The sequence below is a fragment of the Malus domestica genome, chromosome 05 (genome assembly GCF_042453785.1).
Source record: "Malus domestica chromosome 05, GDT2T_hap1".
Classification (NCBI taxonomy): Eukaryota; Viridiplantae; Streptophyta; class Magnoliopsida; order Rosales; family Rosaceae; genus Malus; species Malus domestica.
In genome coordinates, this window is record NC_091665.1 from 44,410,781 (window position 1) to 44,427,288 (window position 16,508).

Here is a 16,508-nt window from a genome sequence, read left to right on the forward strand (position 1 = left end):
TATAATTTGAAATAATAGGAGTACAAAGATAACTCTCTCTATTATCTCCTCTCATCTTCCTCTTCCTTCCTTCCTCTCTTTCTTTCTTTCTTTTCATTCCCATCTTTCCCGTGAACTCTTCTCACTTTATCTCCTCTTCTTCCTTTATATAAACAAAAGAAAGCACTATTCACTTTACAAATTTTCCACAAATGAATAGTGAAAATACTGTGCATAAATAGTAACAAACTATTCATGTGGACCATCCACATAATATTTACAACACTCCCCCTTGGATGGCCACAAATCTTCGATTGACTCGTTAAAATCTTGATCTGTCTTGGATGCTCCCCCTGATGAGTATCTCCCCCTGATTTCAAATCATTTAGGTTGATCGTTGATCGTTCTGCTTTAGTCTCTTAGTAAGAAGAGTTGCTGAAAGAGTTGCTTTACTTGTTGTTAACTTTCCACAGGTTTTTTCTTGAACTGGGTTGTAGGACTTTCTGCTAGACTAGCATCGAATATCTGAATTTACTCCTTTTATCTGGAGCGGAATTTGATTCAAAAGTGGTGGACACTTGATCTTGAATCGGACTTATGATTTTTTCAAAGACTTTGAGGCTTGATCTTGAAAGAAATTGTACCGTTAAGAGCTTCATGTGGCAAGTGATCTTCGGTTTTGTCGGGAATGAATCAACACGTGTTTGTTGTGCTTGTCTCCACATGCTTCAATGTATCATTTTCACTTGTCTTACTTGCTCCCGTTGCTTAAGTGGTATTTTCCCTGGTTTTCCCCTACATGTGTGGCATCTTCTCTTGTAGGATTTGTCCCCTGATGCAGGAAAGGAATGCAAACCCTTGCATTTGAATGGTTCATCACTTCTTGGTGACTGGAGACCCAGCTCCAACCGTTGAAAATGACTACTCGAGAGCAATACTAGGTAAGCAATCAGGAAAGGTTCCAGGCAGTCGGTTCCTTACCGGGAGTTTGAGTGGAGGTTCTGACATATTGCTTTCTTTATCCTTGTCTTTGCAGGCAAGAATAAGGACAAAGGAAAGGACAAGGAGATTGCATGATATGAGATAATCTTGCTTTGGTCCCTGAAGATATGTGATAATCTTGCTCTGGTGTGACATGTTTGAAGAGGTATTCTTGGAGAGGAAGAAAATTGAGTATTTCGAGATGTTATGTTGAAGATGCATTCTCAGAGATGAGGAAGAGTTAGGTATTCTTGCAGTGTTGCGGGTCTACCTTGTCATGGAGAACAGAGGTCGACATATATAGAGATTTCTCAATAGCAAGTGGTGGTGCTGTGCTTTTACTCTTGTCAGCAACTGTGGTGTAAATAGAACAGTAAGATTTATGCGTTTTCAACTTTTTCAGAGATCTTTGACAAAGTTGCACGCGATATCTGAAAAGCTGAGATTACGTCTGAAAAATGCCAACGAATTTTATTCAGGAAAATCTGGCTTTTGAAATTTGGAGAGCGGTGCCTCATCGATCTTTGAACAAGTGGCTCTGCTGCCTCTTCTTTTATAAAGACATCAATTGTGTTCAAGAGTATGCTCAGAAAGTTGCTGCTTGTAGAAATTTCCCCTATCTTGCACCTTTGAAATTTTATTTTGACCTCTGTTTTTCCTTCATCATTTCTGAAAAATGACTTGCCCATCTAACATTTGCTTAGATTTGAGTCTTAGGAGTGATACAGACGAGCAGCGTCAGGATAATATATGGCGCCCGTCCCTCTTATCTTCTAATGGTCCTCTTACGGTTGGGGACTCTGTGATGAAGAATAACATAACCGCTACTGTGGTAGCTAGGAATCTTCTCACTCCAAGGGATAACAAGATCCTTTCATAACGGTCTGAAGAGTCGGCCGTTCAAGACTCCTTGGCTCTCAGTGTTCAGTGTGCTGGCTCTGTGTCCAATATGGGCCAACGCCTACTTGCTCAAACTCGCCAAGTTGAATCATTGATGGCGGAGGTGGCAAGTCTTAAACAAGAGATCAGAAGGCTCAAGCACGAGAATAGGGTGTTACACGTGCTTGCAAATAATTACTCTACGAGCATGAAAAGAAAGCTCGTCCAACTACAGGAATCTGAAAGTCGGATTCAAAGTGATCACCAGAGGTTCGTTGCTAGATTCCGAAAGCAACTGATGCTTCCCCTTCTGGTGTTTTGCTAAGTACTGGGGTGCCACATGATCAATCTCCAGTGCCTCCCCCTTCTGGGGTACTTCCGAGTACTGAGGCTTCACATGAGCAACCTTTGTGAAGGCTCCATCCTGTTTGTTTGTTTTAACTCATGTGTATGTATATATCTGTAATTTCTTGGAGATATAAATAAGCTTTATTTCATTCAATGTATTGTGCCAAATACAATGAAGCATATACTTCACTAAGATGTGGTACTTCTGGACCAAATATTAATTTATCTTTACCCTCACGAAGATAAATGATTATTCTTAGTGTCTTCATCATATGAGTATTCAACTCATAATCTTCAATCCATATGGTTTTTTTAATATCATAAATATCATGGATAAGATTCGTGTTGGTAGATTGTTCGATCTGCAACTCGAGACAATAATTCCTTCAACACTTTATAATTTTTCTAGACTCTTCAGGAGTCCCAATTTAATATCATCAACTCTTCAAGAGTTCTAATTTAATGTCATTGACTCTTGCAAGAGATTTTAGTATGTTGCAACAATATCATAATGATAGTACTCACTAAGGCAATTTATATCATCCATTGGTATTGAGTACATATTTTATGTTTTACCCTTCAGATGCTTACTTCAAGCAATTTGAATCCTTCAAAGGTTTTCTACACTTCATGACACATTTTCCTTTAGAATTTATACAGAGCAATTTGCTCCCATGTATACTTGAGGGATTTACTGGAGATATAATGTGGGCGACTCACAACCCTTCGTATATAATTCTCCATTCATATGAACTCGTTTACAACCTTGTGTCATATCATGTAAGTGTATTACACTGTATTACAAATGCCCATATATAACCTCCTTGGTTCAACATCTTTTGGCTATTTGTATTGTATTCAAATATATATAGGTTCATTTGCCCACGTTCTTACAAAATTGTAATGGAATTGCCGTTCTCCATTTTGGCCAATAATTTTTCTTTTGTCGACGAACAAAAGAACGTGACTCAATATTAACACAGTTCATTGATGAATTTAGTAGCTACTTGTAAAAACCAAAATTACCATTGGTTATCATCAATCCGTGATCCCATATTCTCATGTGCATGCGCATGCATAAAAGCTTTTCATTTCTTTGGATATCCAGTGCCTCTTCAAGGGCATGACGCTATCTCTTCCAGGATAGTCATAATTTAGAGAATGTGGATCATAACCTCATCTTGAGCGTTATAGAGCTTGGATTTTAATCTCCACTTCCGGGAGTTGAGTCATTGGAACCTATATGTCTATTATGCTCTATGTATGAGACATCAACATTCCCATGTCTGTGGATTGTCCTATCTGGGACGTGTATCCATGCGGTGACTGTCATGCTTCTGGCATGCAACAGTTATGCTTCGGGAATGCAATAGTTCAGTAGTGCCATATTATTCTTCTTTCGAATAACTGAACCTTTTGAGTCTAAAAATCTGCCACGCTTCAGGCGTGCAACAGATAAATCATTTACTGTCTCATTATTTTATTCAACAGAGACATCAATTCTTGTAGGCACATTTGCAGTAAGTATATATGATTTCATCACTTTCGTTGCATCATTCAATTATTCATATTTCATTTTCTCATTGATTGCTTCGTGAATCAAAATAAGACAAATTCTCTTCGTTCTTCTGGAACGGTCTTTTCTCATCATTCTTTTGGAATGATATTTTCTCATCATTCTTTTGGAATGATATTTTCTCATCGTTCTTCTGGAACGATGTTATTTTCTCCCCTAATGGCGGGAAAACTGTCTTATCAAAATCATAGTCCGCAAATCATGCGGTAGACATATCCCCAGTTAAGGGTTCCAAATATTGAATGATAGATGGTGTTCAACATCAATGCCTAATCTGCAATGATGCTTCATTTCAGTACGTTGTGGCAGTCTTACAGGCACATAGACAACACAACCAAAAACTCGTAAATGTATAATGTTTGGTTGGTTCCCAAACCCGAGTTGTACTGAGAAGTATTGATGGTTGATAACATATCTCAACCGAATTAATAATGCATCATGTAAAGTTTACATGTCCCCATGTAGAAAACTGGCAATTTCGTTTTTATGAGCAGAACATTGGTAATCAATTTCACCCACTTAATAAATGCTTCTGCTAAACCATTTTGAGTATGGACATGAGGAACTTCTGGTCCTTGTTTAATAGTCTGTGAACTGAGACTCTTATGTCCTTTATTATGGTTAAGTTGAGGCACTGCGACACTTTAAACTTACGGTACTCATCAAGGAATTTCATGACCTGATCTTCAGGATCAAAGGACTTCATGCCTGATCTTTTTGTATGATGGAACTTCAGGTACAATCATTTGTATATGATGAGGATCAAGAAACTGCAGGTTCTAATCTGATCAATGAACTTTAGGTCTTATATATACTCATTGTAACAAAAGATAAGTGCAATAAATAAATTAAAGCAATAGGCGGTAATCCAGCCATAGTAAATAAATTGAACAATAAATAAATTAAAGCTTGTGACAAGGGCTTTAATTCAGCACCATTCACATAAATCAAAACTTAAAGCAGTAGGCGGTAAAACCGTCCATGATAAATAAATTGCTTTAAAGTAAATAGAACTTGTGACATGGGCTTTAAACCAACACCATGCACATAAATAAATATATACATATTTTCTTCTTTCTTTTCAGATGGTGTAACACCATCCAAAAACCTTTACCTTTATTATTATTTTTCTTATTCATTCACATGCTACAACATTCCAAAAACTTTTGGTTTTATTTCTTTTATTTTACATGGTGCAACGCACCTTTCTAAATCATTGGCCCCATTTCCCCTTTTCTTTGTCTATCTCTACCAGTCTCGAAACCCAGTACCAGCTGGGTTGTTGTGGGGGTTACACAAAACCTATTCAATCCAAAAAGGCTACCAGAGACTGGCGTTGTTCTTGCATGGCCCAAAGAACATGGCATCGCAAAGCAAGAACCTCTCCATATAGACATAGATGACAGTGAGGTTGACGAAGGCACAAGAGAGGGAGGCATGTGTGGAGTCAGTCATGCCATCACCATCTCAGACAACTGAGGATTCATGGAGGTCCTCGAGATCCATTGAGAACGACACGATCTGGGTTTCCAAGTCTAATGAGATTCTTCTGGATCTTTGGAAACCAGTTGTCAGGTACGAGTTTTCTTATCTCGTGACGACTTCAGGTCGTTGGAAATTTCAATTCGCACCGGAATTCGGTGGGGCGCTTCTGGCGCGGTGGGAGAAACGAAAAATGGACATACCTTTGCTTGTTTTGCTGCACCTTTGTTTGTCTGTAAGATCTCTCCATCTTTCTTGTCCACGAGAGAAAAAATAGATTGCAGGTCTAGCAGGGATAAGGATTAGCACATCAATAGTTAGAGTGATAAAAGAAAGGTTGATGGAATTTTGACAAGATGATCTTCCCTGTTTGACATGTCTGGCTTGCCGTCTCTACTCTGTGAGATTTTAGCTGACCGAGGTGAGAGGTAGATAATGCTTCACCAGATTTATGATGTTGTGCTTTCCACTGACATGAGAGCTTTTCGTGCTGATAACGTGTTGTAAAATCGACTGTGGGTGCAGTGGAATAAATGAAACAAGACACAAAATTTACGAGGTTCCTCTACAGTCAGTGTGACTGGAGTACGTCCTCGGGGCAGCAGTGGTGCTTTCATTATAATTTGAAATAATAGGAGTACAAAGATAACTCTCTCTATTATCTCCTCTCATCTTCCTCTTCCTTCCTTCCTCTCTTTCTTTCTTTCTTTTCTTCTTTTCATTCCCATCTTTCCCGTGAACTCTTCTCACTTTATCTCCTCTTCTTCCTTTATATAAACAAAAGAAAGCACTATTCACTTTACAAATTTTCCACAAATGAATAGTGAAAATATTGTGCATAAATAGTAACAAACTATTCATGTGGACCATCCACATAATATTTACAACAGTGGTTTCTTTCAAGAGAAAGTCTGACTATAAAAGCTTGGAAAATGCATTTATAAAAAATAGTGCTCTGCCACTTGCTTTTATTAAACAATATGAAATCAAAGGCTTGTTGTGTTACTGTGCAAAGATAAAAGGTGACGACTAAGGGACATGCATGATGACAAAATGACATGGGTTTCAAGACAATGTAAAGCAAGGCAAATAAAAGAAAGAAAAGTCTAGGTCTCATCCTAAAAGCACTAGGCATTGATTATTAAAGGAAAAGACATGGGTCATTCTTGTCAAAACCCATCAATTCATTTTTGCCAATCATCATCTTTTGGTTCAAATAAATCAAATGGACACCTTGCGTTTGCCAAAGTCTTAAGCCAAAATCCCAAATCGACAACAACAACACCGCTCTCATCTCCTTTGCAACCTCATTGCCGCAACAAATTTTAACGAACTACGCCGGTTTGATTTCGTTGAGGATACGTAGGCAGTCTAATATCAAGTTTTAGATGCAACCGTGAAACCGAAATGAATCCCTGATTTATATAAACTAAATTCACTCCTGCTATTAAATACCAAAATGGCACGAAGCCGAAGAAAAGTTTCAAAGGGCAGGAAGCCGTATCAAAGTCTCAAATGGCACAAAGTCGAAGAAAAGTCTCGAATGGCATGAAGCCATATCAAATTTTCAAATGCTCCCCGCCCGCATGAGCTGAAACTGCATAAGGCACTATGCTCCTCGCCCGCATGAGCTAAAACTGCACAAGGCATCAAATCCAAACAAGTATCAAATACCCGAATTACGAGTGACTTGATCCCTCAAAAGGGTACGTAGGCAATCTAGGATTCGACCTAGGTGCAGTCACAAAATCAAACAAACACCAAAATCCTCAAATTACGATTTATTCGAATTGGAATCAAATGGTATTCCTTTTCCAAAAGAATGGTTGTAATTAATAGGCACGTAGCCTAGAATGGATTGAATTCGAATTAATAAAACCCTCTTCGAAAAAATGAACGAGGGTGAAATTGTGTTGAGTGAATTATTTGTTTACATATTATGTACAATTTTTGCTCAACAGCTAGTTTAGCAATTAACAATGGGAATCTTGAACTTGTAGATGGGAAAGAGAAATCCACATGGTCAATTAATATTCCGGAGTCATCAAATAGTTCAGCTGCAGTTCTTTTAGACACTGGAAACTTCGTTGTTGCAGATGATAAAGGACATCACTTATGGGAGAGCTTTGATTGTCCTGGTGGCACACTTCTACCAGAAATGGCGCTGGGATTTGATAGTGAATCAGGAAAGCGGAATGTCTTGACTGCCTGGAAAAGCTTGAATGATCCATCAAGAGGGTTATTCTTGGTTGAATTGGCACAAGAGATCCCAGCTCAGGGATTCATTTGGATTAACGGATCAACTCCCTACTGGAGAAACGGTCCATGGGAACTCTGTAAGCATCATTTCTTCCTATTCTCATAATCGTTGTTCACCAACTAAAGTTTAACCCATAAATAGCACATAATTGTCAATTAAGTGGGACTGAATTTGCCTGTGCAGTGGCTTTATGTCTTCGAAGTATGCCATGGACGGGATATTTTCTGAAAAATCCGATGTCTATGGCTTGGTCTTGCTATTGGAGATTGTCGGCAGAAAGAAACCAGCTCCTTTTACAAGGAACAAAAGCTAGGTTTCCTAGCTTATGTAAGTTCCTCTATATGAAAACTCAATACAGCAGTTCAGTCTAGCAATTGTAGCCAACATATATAACTTTTTTCAGGCATGGAACTTATGGAATGAAGGCAAGGGATTGGACTTTGTAGATGAAGTATTGGCAGATTCATATTCGGCATCAGAAGTGACAAGATGCATGGATATCGGGCTTCTTTGCGTGCAAAACAATGCTGCAGATAGGCCAACCATTGCAGATGTGGTTTTCATGGTAAGGAGCGAGACAGATCGTGTGCAACCTAAGCAGCCTACATTCACCTTCCAAAACTCTCTGTCTGATATAACCATGTTTGGTCTGCAAATGAAGCCACTATATCACTTCTCGAAGGACGATAATAAAAGAGAACCTGCCCAGCTCGCTGAAGTCCCTACACAAATCTACAAGTCAAAGTCTAAGCACTATCTAGAATTGTCTAAATAAATATCTTAAGATTGTTGTAAGCGAATGTTAGTGAAAAATCTAGGAACAAACCATACTTGTGGTTGGGAGAATATTTTTCTCACCACCCATCGCTCAACCCTTTTTGTTTAAAGGCTTTTTAGTCAAAATAGTCATTGAGATTTATATTACTCCTCACTTTGGTCCCTAAGATTTCAAACTAATAGAAGTGGTCGCTGAGATTGTCCACCAGCCATTATTTTGGTCATTCCGTTAAAAACTCCGTTAAGTGTCCCCGAACTTTTGGCCAGAAGTTTGGGCAATTTTTAAAGCTTCGCAACTCAATCGTTTCTTAACAAAATTCGACCCATAATATATCAAAATGAAGATAGGAAAGTGTAGAATTAGATTATATCATTTGGAAGCCCAATGGTTGCCGGAGATGGTCAGAAAATAACCTCAAAGTTGACTGGTCCGAGGGAAAACTAGAAAACTCGTCTGAAACTTGGTAAACTTTAAATGTTCATAACTTCTTCAATACTCAACGAAATCAAGTGATTAAAAAATGAAAATCATACTTCTCGATGACACAAATAGAATGGTACCTTTTTCAGCAGCTAAATCGCCGTGATTTGGACGGAAAACGGCCCTAAAGTGCTCGGTCTTGGGTTAGCTACTTTTCAAGCCGTTTTTCGACCAAACCACTATGAGTTAGCCATAAAAAAAAGGTACCATTCTCTTTTTCTCGTTGAGAAGTATTATTTTCATTTTTGAATTACTTGATTTCGTTGAGTATTGAAGAAGTTATGAACGTTTAAAGTTTATCCAGTTTCCGACAAATTTTCTAGTTTTCCCTCGGACCAGTCAACTTTGAGGCTATTTTCCGATCATCTCCTGCAACCATTAGGCTTGCAAATATGTATAATCTTATTTTACACTTTCCTATCTTCATTTTGATATATTATGGGTCGAATTTGGTTAAGAAACAATTGAGTTACGAAGTTTTGAAAATTGCCCAAACTTCCGGCCAAGAGCTCCGGGACACTTAACGGAGTTTTTAACGGAATTACCAAAATAATAGATGGTGGACAATCTCAGGGATCACTTCTATTGATTTGAAATCTCAGGAATCAAAGTGAAGAGTTATGCAAATCTTAACGATCATTTTAACTAAAAAACCTTGTTTAAATTTTAAAATTTAAATTTATTCAATAATAATAAATAAATGATAAATATTACGACCACATGAGAATGAATACACGTTGTGATTGTAAAATAATTAGGTGGTCTATCGGTTGTAATTAGAATATTACTCGAACTTGTCTTAAATAGTGGCTGGGTTGTGGTCAGCCATAGCACCGACCTAACAAAGTCGGCTAGTCGGTTGTAATTAGAATATTACTCGAACTTGTCTTAAATAGTGGCTGGGTTGTGGTCAGGGACTTGGATTGTCTGCCCTCTTAGTTGTGGTGTCCTTCCATGCCCTCCTATTTTGTGCGGTCACGGTTAAATCACGTTAATATTTTATATTAATTTTTTAATGAGATAATAAAACAAAAAATAATTAAAATATAAAATATTGACGTGGCTTAACCGTGATCGCACAAAATAAGAGGGCATGAAAGGGTACCACAACTAGGAGGGCAGACAATCCTTGTCCTGTGGTCAGCCATGGCACCGACCTAACAAAGTCGGCTAGTATCATCTGTACGATGGCTGATATATGCAAGTGTAAGGAACAAGCAAGAGAGTGTTAGCTTGTAATAAAGTTGTGTGGCTGTTTTCCTTGTGAAGTAGTGTTGTAATATATTATGAGTGAAATACAAATGGGAAATGTTATTGGCATTTTAAAAATCTTATTTTACACTCATCACAAGTATATATATTTTTTCTAATATAGAAATTTTGAATGTAAAATGAGATTTTTCAAATACTAATAACAATTTCCAATACAAATAATTAGTTTACTTATCTTGCCTCTAGCCATATAATTAGAGTTGCGTACTTTAATATTTTTTAACAGTTTGGCACAACAATGAAAAGAGCGTGAAAGTTGTGTGGCCGAAGTCCTTGATGGTTTGACTTTGAAGGTTGATTCTCATCCAACCTGTGTTTAATAGAGAATTTGAGATATTTAAATTGAGTTGTAAATATTTCAGGTAAAATTTTGATTCAATTTTTTAAAAATCTCATGAGAAGATATGAGATTTATAAGACTTTTAATAAACTATCTTAAAATCTTAATTAAATACACTTTAAATTTCAAAAAATCACTTAAAATCATAATTAAATACCTTTAGATTCATTAAAAGAATTAAAATCTCAATTGAATACATCCCAATTTACATGTATGTCCCTCCTCTGTTTCTTATCTTTGATTTTTCTTGCATTTGATTTTTCTTGCTTTACAAGAGATAAAGATTTTTCCTTTCTGACTAAATGTACTTCTTTTTTTCATATCAATAAAAAAATTTCGTATCCATCAAGATTTAAAAAAAAAAAAAAATCTGATTTATACAAAAATATTAATTAGAGATCATAATAAGTTAAGAATCATAATTATCGTCTATCAGATAGGCGAAAGCAAAATTTGATCGGGGCAGGTGTTAATTCAAATCAATCACACCGGGCATCTAATTATTAATGAGTGGAATTGGTTTAGACATTTAAGTTAAAATTGGCTAGTCAAAGTTGGGTGCTGGGAATCTTGACTTCAACTTCCCACACCATATTCACGTTTTTCACTTTTCCAATAGTAATACTATATAAACTAAATTTGTAAACAAAATTTTAAAAATTAAAGAATATAAGAGTTAATAATTAATTTATTATTTAAACGTTGATAAAAGTCTTTATTTCAATTGATGATCCATCATTTAATTTATAAATTTAATCTTTAAATTTAATTTCTCTAACATTATCTTTTTTCAATACATTCCTTTCGTTTTCTCTATTGTGATTATATAACTTGCCAGCAGATATATTTGTGTTTTATTCTTTTCTTTTTCACAATAAAGTTTCTACTTTGTAGTTTGAATTTAAAAACGAAAAAGATCAAGGGTCAAAGGCTCGACAATAATAGGTTAGGTCCACTAGTTAAGTTTCAGACGGTTTCTTAAAAATTAGAGTCCTTTAGAATATTATTTTTATAAATATAGTTGAGTACGTCAGAAAGAAACAAATAAAGTTAGTTAGTGTATTTTACTCGTTTTCTTACACTGAAGTTTGAATCTAGTTCCTCAAAAACTAGTGTCGTTTAGAGATTTTTTAGTATTTTTGTCACACGAAGTGGAATACCATGTGTTCTTGTATAAATGGTGGGTTATGTGTCTTAAAAGGTTAATAACTTAAAAATTAAAATTTTCCATCACTTGTATAAAAACACATGATGTATCATCCGTATTCCTTCACAACTAAAAATTTTCTGTGTTGGATAGCATATTACTTTCATAAAGTTGAATAAGATGGAGAGATTAGAGAGAGAAACAGCTAAAGTTTGACCATGCGAGAAGATGGACTTTATTAGATAAAGCTAGCCACAAAGAGTACCTAATCCTCGTCACTAAAGCTTTGGATGACAGCATGATAAACCCCATGTTTATTGGGTAAGAATAGTCGCAAGCTCCAAATATACATCCATTATTCAAAGTATAATCATTAATTTGATTTGTTAATGAAGAGAACATATGGGTTTTTGTAATTTAGTATTCCTCTCCAGCTTCCTCCTTCTGTCACAGATTTCTTGTGCTGCAGAAGTTTATAGCATAACTTCTCTGCAACCATTAGCACAGGGACAAACTCTCGTCTCCCCCAGCCGCATTTTCGAATTGGGATTCTTCAGTCCTAACAGTTCTGGTAATAAGTACGTCGGAATATGGCACAAGAGTATACTTCCGCGGAAAGTTGTATGGGTGGCCAACCGAGACAACCCTCTTGCAGTTACAGACGCATTGGCTAGCTTGACAATCACCAGCAACGGGAATCTGCAGCTCGTAGATGAGAAGCGGAATGAAGTTTGGTCAACGAACATTTCGGTTTCATCGAATGGTTCTCCATCTGCACTTCTTTTAGACAGCGGAAACTTTGTCATCGAACTCAAAAAAGGAGATGAGTACTTGTGGAAGAGCTTCGATTATCCTGGCGACACTCTTCTACCGGGTATGCTGCTGGGATTCAATAGTAAATCTGGAAAGCGGAGTTTCTCGACTTCTTGGAAAAGTGAGAATGATCCATCAACCGGGAAATTCTTGGTTGGATTGACACCGCAGAACCCGGCACAGGTTTTCATTTGGATTAATGGATCAACTCCTTATTGGAGAAGCGGTCCATGGGATAAAGCAATGTTCATCGGCATACCGGATATGGATGATCAATATCTAAGTGGATTTCATCTGGATGCTGATTTGCGGCAGGGAACAAAGTATTTCTGGTACAATTTATTCGGCAAGACTCTAGCATATCTGTACATCTCCTCAGAAGGGAAACATAAGTATATGTATTCAAAATATGGAGAAAACTGGAATCTTCACTGGGAGACCCCAAAATTTCCATGTGACATCTATGGAACATGTGGACCTTTTGGGGTATGCGAAGCTTCGAAATCTTCAACAACTCCAATCTGCAAGTGTTTGAAAGGGTTTGCGCCTAAGTCAGTAGATGAATGGAACAGGGGAAACAGGACAAGCGGTTGTGTGAGGCAAACCGAATTGTTTTGTGAGAGTAACACAAATCAGTCAGTCTCTTTGAGCAAAAAAGAAGATGGGTTTTGGAAGATGTCAAGTGTAAAACTACCAGATTATCATGAATATTCGTCTTTGGATGACGAAGACTGCAGGATACTTTGCCGAGATAATTGTTCGTGCCTGGCTTATGCTTACGTTAACGCTATAGGGTGTTTGGTCTGGTTCAAAGACCTTATTGATATTTCAGAGTTTTCCTCTGGTGGAGCAGATCTTTATATTCGCTTAGCAAACGCAGAACTCGGTAAGTGACAATATTGTTTGCACAACTTTACTTACAAATATCTGTTGTTTTCTGTCTTATACTTTATGCATACACATTCATCTTTTCAGGTGAAGAACAAACGCATATAAAGTTAATTGTCAGCCTCGCATTGATTTGTTTTATCATCATGGCTGCCATTGTGTTCGGTTTGTACAAGTTGCGAGCCAACCAAAAGGGTAAGAGCGTGAGGTAGAGGGATGCAGTCAATAGATTAGCAATTCATCAGTTTACGATGCCATATATCTTTGTAACCTTTGATATAATAAGGTAATTAGATGAGCATATTGATCTGACTTCTTTGTTGTTTCTCTGACTCTGAATTTTGGTTGTTTTATACTTGCAAAATCAGGAACCATCAAAGTGACGAGAAGTGAGATTACATTGACTGATACAATTGATTCATCAAGGGAAAGTCTTCAGGAATATATTCGAACGCATGATCCATCAGAGCTATTAATCTATGAATATGATTTCGATAGCATATTAACTGCTACTAGCAATTTCAGCATCACAAACAAGCTCGGAGAAGGAGGATTTGGAGCAGTTTATAGGGTGATTATTCGTTTGCGTTTTCTTCATTTCAAAGGAAAATATATAATTATATTGACATAAATGTAATGTGTAATATGTGGACCTCATGCATGTAGGGTAAGCTAGAAGAAGGGAAGGAAATAGCAGTAAAAAGACTATCCAGCAGCTCGGGGCAAGGGATAGAAGAGTTCAAGAATGAGATGCTGTTGATCTCCAAACTCCAACACAAGAACCTCGTAAGGTTGATGGGCTGCTGCATCAAAGACGATGAGAAGTTAATAATTTATGAGTTCATGCAAAACAAAAGCCTGGATACTCTTCTATTCGGTTAGTTTAACTGGCCCTTTATATTTGCCTTCATTTTCTAGTTAAGATCGATGTTTTCATTGTACTATATGCATCGGATATATGAATGCAATACTTCGTTACATTTATAATGTGTTCATTGATTAGATCCAATGAGAAGAGGAGTGCTTGATTGGGCAAAACGCTTCAATATTATTCAAGGTGTAGCCAGAGGACTTCTTTACCTCCACCATGATTCCTGCTTGAAGGTAATACATAGAGATTTGAAGGCAAGTAATATACTCTTGGATGAGAACATGAACCCAAAAATTTCGGATTTTGGACTGGCACGTATCTTTCAAGGAACACAGAACTTAGCAAACACTCAGAAGGTTGTGGGAACTCTGTAAGCTTCGTTTCTTTGTAATCTCAGAATTCTAGTGGATAATTGTTAGTTGAGTACTAATGAATTTCCTGTGCAGTGGCTATATGTCTCCAGAATATGCCATGCGCGGTATATTTTCTGAAAAATCTGACGTTTATAGCTTCGGGGTCTTGGTATTGGAGATTATTGGCGGCTGTAAGAATACCAGCTTCTATGACCATGAAACAGAGCTATGCTTCCTACCTTATGTAAGTTCAAACTCTCAATCTTAATGTGAAACTGTGAAGCTTAAACAATCTATATGAAGCTTAATACAACATCATCTAACATTTGTAGCCGATATACATGACTGTTTCCAGATATGGCACAACTGGAGTGAAGGCAAGGGATTGTACTTAGTAGACGAAGTATTGGCGGATTCATATTCCGCATCAGAAGCAACGAGATCCTTGCATGTTGGGCTTCTTTGTGTACAAGACAATGCTGCAGATAGGCCAACCATGCCGGAAGTGGTTTTCATGCTAAGTAGTGAGACACATCGTCCACAACCTAAGCGGCCTATATTCACTTTCCAAAACTCAGTTTCTGATCGTAGGCCGCGGTATGACAATACTTGCTCCGCCAATGAAGCCACCATAACGCTTCTTGAAGGACGATAGGCAGAAGCTAAATGTTATTTCACAGTGAAATGTTAACATCCTCTAATGCCTTCCAAACTTGGTTGCACAGACACTCCGAAACCCCGAAGTGTGGGAATGTCAAACACGCCCCGGATACGGTTTGGACAAGGTCAAGACAAGACAAGAGCTTTTCCGTAAATTTCAAAAAAAATTGGGGGCATTTTTGGAGATAAATAAAAAGTTTGAGGCAGTTTTGTAAATATAAAACAATTGAGGGCAGTTTGTAAATATAAAAACTTATAAAACCTGAAGTTTATAAGTTCCTTTTATGGTGGGGGGTGGGGCAGTATCATAAATATAAAAACTCATTGACTCCAAAATTAGAGGCAAGCATTTCATATTTTGATTAGGTGAGTAGTTTTTTTTAATATATGTAATACTTATTCTAATTTAATCGTCGTGTTTTAATCGTGTTCGTGTTCTTATTTTTTAAGATTCATCATGTCCAATATAAATTTTAAAAAACTTCGAATACGACGAGAATGACACGAGAAAATACTTTATAATGACTTGAGAAAATACTTGATAATAATTTTTGTAGAAATTTACAAAATCGTTGTCTGCTCATAATATTTTATTATGATGGGTGAAGACAATTCGTCACTGGTCCTCTCACGCAAGCATTACTTTTATACGTTTTTTTTCTTTCTTTTTCCTGTTAATTTATCATGACATCTTCAAGTTTCCCAAATACTCTCAAAGTTATGGTTAGTAAAAGGGTTGGAGACCAGAAACTGGGAACAAACAAAGGGACCCAAAAGTACCAACCCCAAAAGAGTGTAAGCTAATGCCGACAGAATAATCGACTATCAAACTACTGAAATTAAGGGTGTGACAAAGTTGACCATTCCTGCCACTGGGGCAGATGGAAGGAGGATCAAGATTGTGCCAGGACCATTTGGAGTCCAAAACATATACATGTGAAGATCTTTCGAAAAAATTTCGAGTGTTTGTTACTTGTTATTTTTGTGCATTCTAAGTGTTTGATGTAATGCATGCTAGACATATCTCGATAGGTTACGTCAACAGCACTCGACAAATTCTCTATACCATTCATCAGATTGTTTCGGCATATGCTGTTATCTGTTGACGTGTGCACAATATGGTGGCGGTCAACAACAAGCCCGCCAAGTGTTAGATTAAATGTCTCAGTGAATAAACATTTTTTTAGCGCTTTGCGCTCTGTTTCTATCTAAAAAAACACCAGGACCCTCAAGATTCAAATCCTGGATCTGCCATTGCCTACCAGCCTACCAGAGAAAGTAAACTTGATAAAAAATAAATAAAAAAAAACTAATGAAAAGGGATTGAAAACTTTGAGTTTTAACGATACTTGATTACAATTAACCACCACCTAATTATCGTAAAAATGTGATTTTTCTTTA

The 16,508-nt window shown here is 37.0% G+C and overlaps 2 protein-coding genes across 3 annotated transcripts; both read left to right on the plus strand.

The window, feature by feature from the left end:
* The first annotated feature begins 5,162 nt into the window (after nt 1-5,162).
* Nucleotides 5,163-8,444, plus strand: LOC114825191 (uncharacterized). Its single transcript, XM_070821978.1, has 4 exons — nt 5,163-5,370; nt 7,207-7,581; nt 7,689-7,832; nt 7,931-8,444. The coding sequence occupies exons 1-4, from the start codon at nt 5,163-5,165 to the stop codon at nt 8,278-8,280; spliced, it is 1,077 nt and encodes a 358-aa protein (XP_070678079.1). The 3' UTR covers nt 8,281-8,444.
* Nucleotides 8,445-11,707: 3,263 nt separating this feature from the next.
* Nucleotides 11,708-15,531, plus strand: LOC103421745 (G-type lectin S-receptor-like serine/threonine-protein kinase At1g61480). 2 transcript variants are annotated; one of them, XM_008359788.4, is made up of 7 exons: nt 11,708-13,221; nt 13,311-13,418; nt 13,592-13,794; nt 13,890-14,100; nt 14,227-14,464; nt 14,541-14,691; nt 14,803-15,531. In XM_008359788.4, exons 1-7 carry the CDS (start codon nt 11,925-11,927, stop codon nt 15,100-15,102), a joined length of 2,508 nt encoding a protein of 835 aa, XP_008358010.2. In that variant the 5' UTR covers nt 11,708-11,924; the 3' UTR covers nt 15,103-15,531. The 2 variants fall into 2 exon arrangements, 1 of the variants encoding a protein (XP_008358010.2); XR_003773766.2 differs by having other exon boundaries at nt 11,720-13,221; nt 14,227-14,450.
* Nucleotides 15,532-16,508: the final 977 nt, after the last annotated feature.

What these genes read in the sequence shown, in the direction of transcription:
- LOC103421745 (XM_008359788.4), top strand. Translation starts at nt 11,925, where the DNA reads ATGGGTTTTTGTAATTTAGTATTCCTCTCCAGCTTCCTCCTTCTGTCA. An exon ending in CTTAGCAAACGCAGAACTCG is followed by an intron (nt 13,222 to 13,310) that starts GTAAGTGACAAT and finishes TCATCTTTTCAG; the next exon opens with GTGAAGAACAAACGCATATA. An exon ending in AGCTATGCTTCCTACCTTAT is followed by an intron (nt 14,692 to 14,802) that starts GTAAGTTCAAAC and finishes GACTGTTTCCAG; the next exon opens with ATATGGCACAACTGGAGTGA.
- LOC114825191 (XM_070821978.1), top strand. Translation starts at nt 5,163, where the DNA reads ATGACAGTGAGGTTGACGAAGGCACAAGAGAGGGAGGCATGTGTGGAG. An exon ending in TTATCTCGTGACGACTTCAG is followed by an intron (nt 5,371 to 7,206) that starts GTCGTTGGAAAT and finishes TTTGCTCAACAG; the next exon opens with CTAGTTTAGCAATTAACAAT. An exon ending in AAACGGTCCATGGGAACTCT is followed by an intron (nt 7,582 to 7,688) that starts GTAAGCATCATT and finishes TTGCCTGTGCAG; the next exon opens with TGGCTTTATGTCTTCGAAGT.